We start from the raw sequence: 3,406 nt of genomic DNA on the forward strand, positions 1-3,406 counted from the left end.
AAGTGGAGTACAGAGAACTTATAAGCGCAGGACTTTTGTGGCATAGGTTCTGGTTGCATTGACATGGAGTTAGTAGCTGCAGCCCATTTCTTTGAAAAATGCCTTAACACACTCCAAGTCGACAAAAGCCTTGCCTTGCCAACACTGGAAACAATCAACCACAGAGCTTAAACGGAATCACTGTAATGCAAGGGGCCACAGTGCCACTTGTTTGACACTATCAAAATGGCAAACAATCGTACCCAAACTTTCACCATTTGCAAAGCATCTGTTAGCCACCACTTCCAGCCACGAATACCTATCGTTTCATCAGGGGATTTTTGCCGTTCATTCATGAAGGCGCTAATAATTACAAATATTAATCCACCTCCATGTCAGTCAGGATGGTGCGCTATCCATCCATGCACCAAACCTACCAATGGTTGAGTAAGACACGGTTAGCTGCAGGTGCACGATTTTCTACTCCAATTTCCCAGTGTCATCTACAGGGAAAGCAGTCAAATCCTGAGTACATCTGTAAACGGTACGCCAGTATTATGTCAGGAATGTGCTATCCATCAGTAAAACTAACTTTCCCTCTACTTAAAGAAGGCATACTTTGCTTGCCTTAGCTGCAAGAGCAGGAATCTTCTACGACCGCACCAATGCAGTTAACCAGTCAGATATAGAGACCTTTCGTCCAAGCTACGACAGTTCATGTGCTGAAAGCTCATGGTGGTGGCTTTGGCTGCACCTGATATGACTTTGGCTTTTGGTTCAAGCATAACTATTGAAAGTAGCAAAATCACGAACAAGGTAAAGCTAAGGAGAAAGCATTAGGCTTATGTCGATTTGCAGGTTGCTAATGATTTTGTAGCCTGTCATGTTGCTACAATATACATTAAGAGACGCGTTTGATTAATATCTCTTGCAAATACAAGAACTTGTTAATATAAGCGTAGATAGTTTATAATTATATTCCACATCAAACAAGAGGCATGATTTACTAGTATTCCTTGCAAATACAACACCTAAAACACTCAAAACTCAAAAACCTAAAACAACTCATCGCGATCTTACATTGATAAAATCGTTGGAAAATGTGATTTATAACTTCCAACCAAGAGGCAATAAAGCATATGTACAATCGATTTACTGCTTGTTTCAAAACAAATCAAAAGCTCTCAGACATTAGGAATGAATGAGGGCCTTTAATGCAACTGATTTCGGGTTTGATTTGAAACAAATCACCAGGCTGTCGCCCAAATACTGCCTTTAGTTCACATAACTTACTCTACTTCAGCTTCAAATTTAATCTCAGTAAGTGAGTCTCATGTTTCCGAAATTTCTGACGATGTCTTTCATCCTCTCAGCACTCATTGCACCACATGTCTCTGATTCCACGTGTGCCACCAGCGCAGAAAGCACTGCAAAAGATCATCTTCCATGTGATGCAATTCTATGATGTTCTCATTCAGAAACTACTAGAAGATCTTCTACTGAAAACATAAGTTAGATATTTGGACCAGATTAATTATCAGCGAGAGGCGTGATTAGGATCAGCAATCATAAACTTACATTTGAATTCCCTGCGGCACTTCCTGCACCAGAACTCTGAAGGCCCATGAACATTGGAGTTGAGGTGTTGATTCAGGCTACTTAGGCTTAGAAATCCTCTGTAACACACAGGACATACGTAACGTTCACCATTGAAGGAAGCTTCGGTAGCAATAATTCTGGACGCACTTGGCTCCTCGCTGTATAAAAACGTCATAACCACATTACAGCCGCGGATAAGTGATACAAAACCTCAAATTCTAGTCGGATGGAGAAACGACGAAGAAGAAACGCTGTGCATTAAATCAAAAAACCGTGCAAATGGAGCGACGTTCAAGATGCAGTAACTGTCTGAAAATACCACATTTCTTACTGATCATGCCAGTCTATGCGTGGCTTAGTGAAAAAATTAATGTTGCCAGTTAGCTGTTCCAAGGTTCTCATTCCATCCACTATTTGCATGTTCGTCCAGTTTAGGCAGCTAGATTGCTCCATCTGCAAAGACATTTTTAAAATCCTAATTTTGAGAAATGAGACTGGGCTTCGTTCCTATAAATGCTGTTAGCATGCATCTTAGAGGACAAAGCATGCCATACAAGCCGATCAACCTGGACACGTGATACAAATTGCACTGAAACTCTGTTTTAGAGCCAGTATTCTAGGACAAAGCACTCGCATTGAGCACTTAACGAGCATTAGACCTAGACATATATTATATACACGCAGAGAACGCACTCCTACAATAGTCGAGAAAGGCTGCGAGCGTAATAGCGTGCGCAGACACAAGTTTGAGAAAGAAAAGGTTTTTAAAAATGATAGAATGATGGTTGCTGTCGTCCTTGTGAGCATAAGACAAAGCTTCACGGCTCTATGAAGATAATAGAAAGTAATGTCCAAGAAAATGCAAGCGTTGGCAATGAAAGCGACGATGGAGAGAGCTGTGTCGAGACCATTAGTGCTCAAGCATGTGCTGCAACTCCAAAACATTGGATGGAGAAAATGGAAGAACAGTTAAAAGCAAGAAAACACAGGCATGAATGATTGATTAAGAGGCTGGCGAAAAGAACCATACGAAGGCAAGAGCATTATACATGGCACGAGGGTAAGACACAAAATGATTGCACGTACTTACATGTTTGACGAGGGCGGAGGCGGAGACAAAGCCCTTTCTGCAGCGGGGACAGAAGACATCCTTAGGCTGGTGGAGCTTGGAGTTGCGATGGTTGCGAAGCGCGTTGCCGTCGCGGAAATCGCGCTGACAGTCGGGGCAGTAGTGATGGCGAGAGGACTGCGAGAGGTGAGCATGGAGAGCATGCCACGACGCAAACCTCCGCTCGCAAGGATCGCAGTAGAAATCATCATCGCCATTGGAAGACGAAGAAGAATAATACGCCATGGCGGAGGAACACGAAGACGAGAGAGAGACGGAGAGAGAGAGATGAAATGAAGACTAATTGAAGAGGCCAGATTATAAATCATTATTTTTTTTCCTAACTCGTCATCATCATTATTTCTTTTCTTAACTGTGATTATTCGCCTGCTGCCTTATTTATTGCGCGGCGGCCCTCTTGGAATTTTGACGATGAAATGGTTACGCCTGTTCACACACACTGCTCTGCCTTCCGGATTCTCACATCCCATGAAGGGGGCCCAAGGGATTTGAAGGCTGACTTGGTAGATGCACCAACAAGGGTTGTCTTTCCAGTCCAATCATACACCTCGCACATGATAAACCATGGTAGATGGTTAACTTTTGGGTTACTATTGTCTATATATTTATTTATTTATTTATTTATTTATTGTGTAATCTAGGAATTTTGCCACATTTGTTAAGGCCTAGCATGATGAACTAGAGAGACCTCATCTGTGA

The 3,406-nt window shown here is 42.2% G+C and overlaps 1 protein-coding gene across 1 annotated transcript; it reads right to left on the reverse strand.

The window, feature by feature from the left end:
- Nucleotides 1-968: 968 nt before the first annotated feature.
- On the reverse strand, nucleotides 969-2,982 carry LOC148037102 (uncharacterized). The gene is made up of 4 exons (XM_087677237.1): nucleotides 2,669-2,982; nucleotides 1,910-2,031; nucleotides 1,558-1,736; nucleotides 969-1,406 (listed from the first exon to the last, which is right to left on the reverse strand). Exons 1-4 carry the CDS (start codon nucleotides 2,930-2,932, stop codon nucleotides 1,297-1,299), a joined length of 675 nt encoding a protein of 224 aa, XP_087533363.1. The 5' UTR covers nucleotides 2,933-2,982; the 3' UTR covers nucleotides 969-1,296.
- Nucleotides 2,983-3,406: the final 424 nt, after the last annotated feature.

The sequence above is a fragment of the Lygodium microphyllum genome, chromosome 4 (genome assembly GCF_053477565.2).
Source record: "Lygodium microphyllum isolate KBCC chromosome 4, Lygodium_microphyllum_v1.1.10, whole genome shotgun sequence".
NCBI lineage: Eukaryota > Viridiplantae > Streptophyta > Polypodiopsida > Schizaeales > Lygodiaceae > Lygodium > Lygodium microphyllum.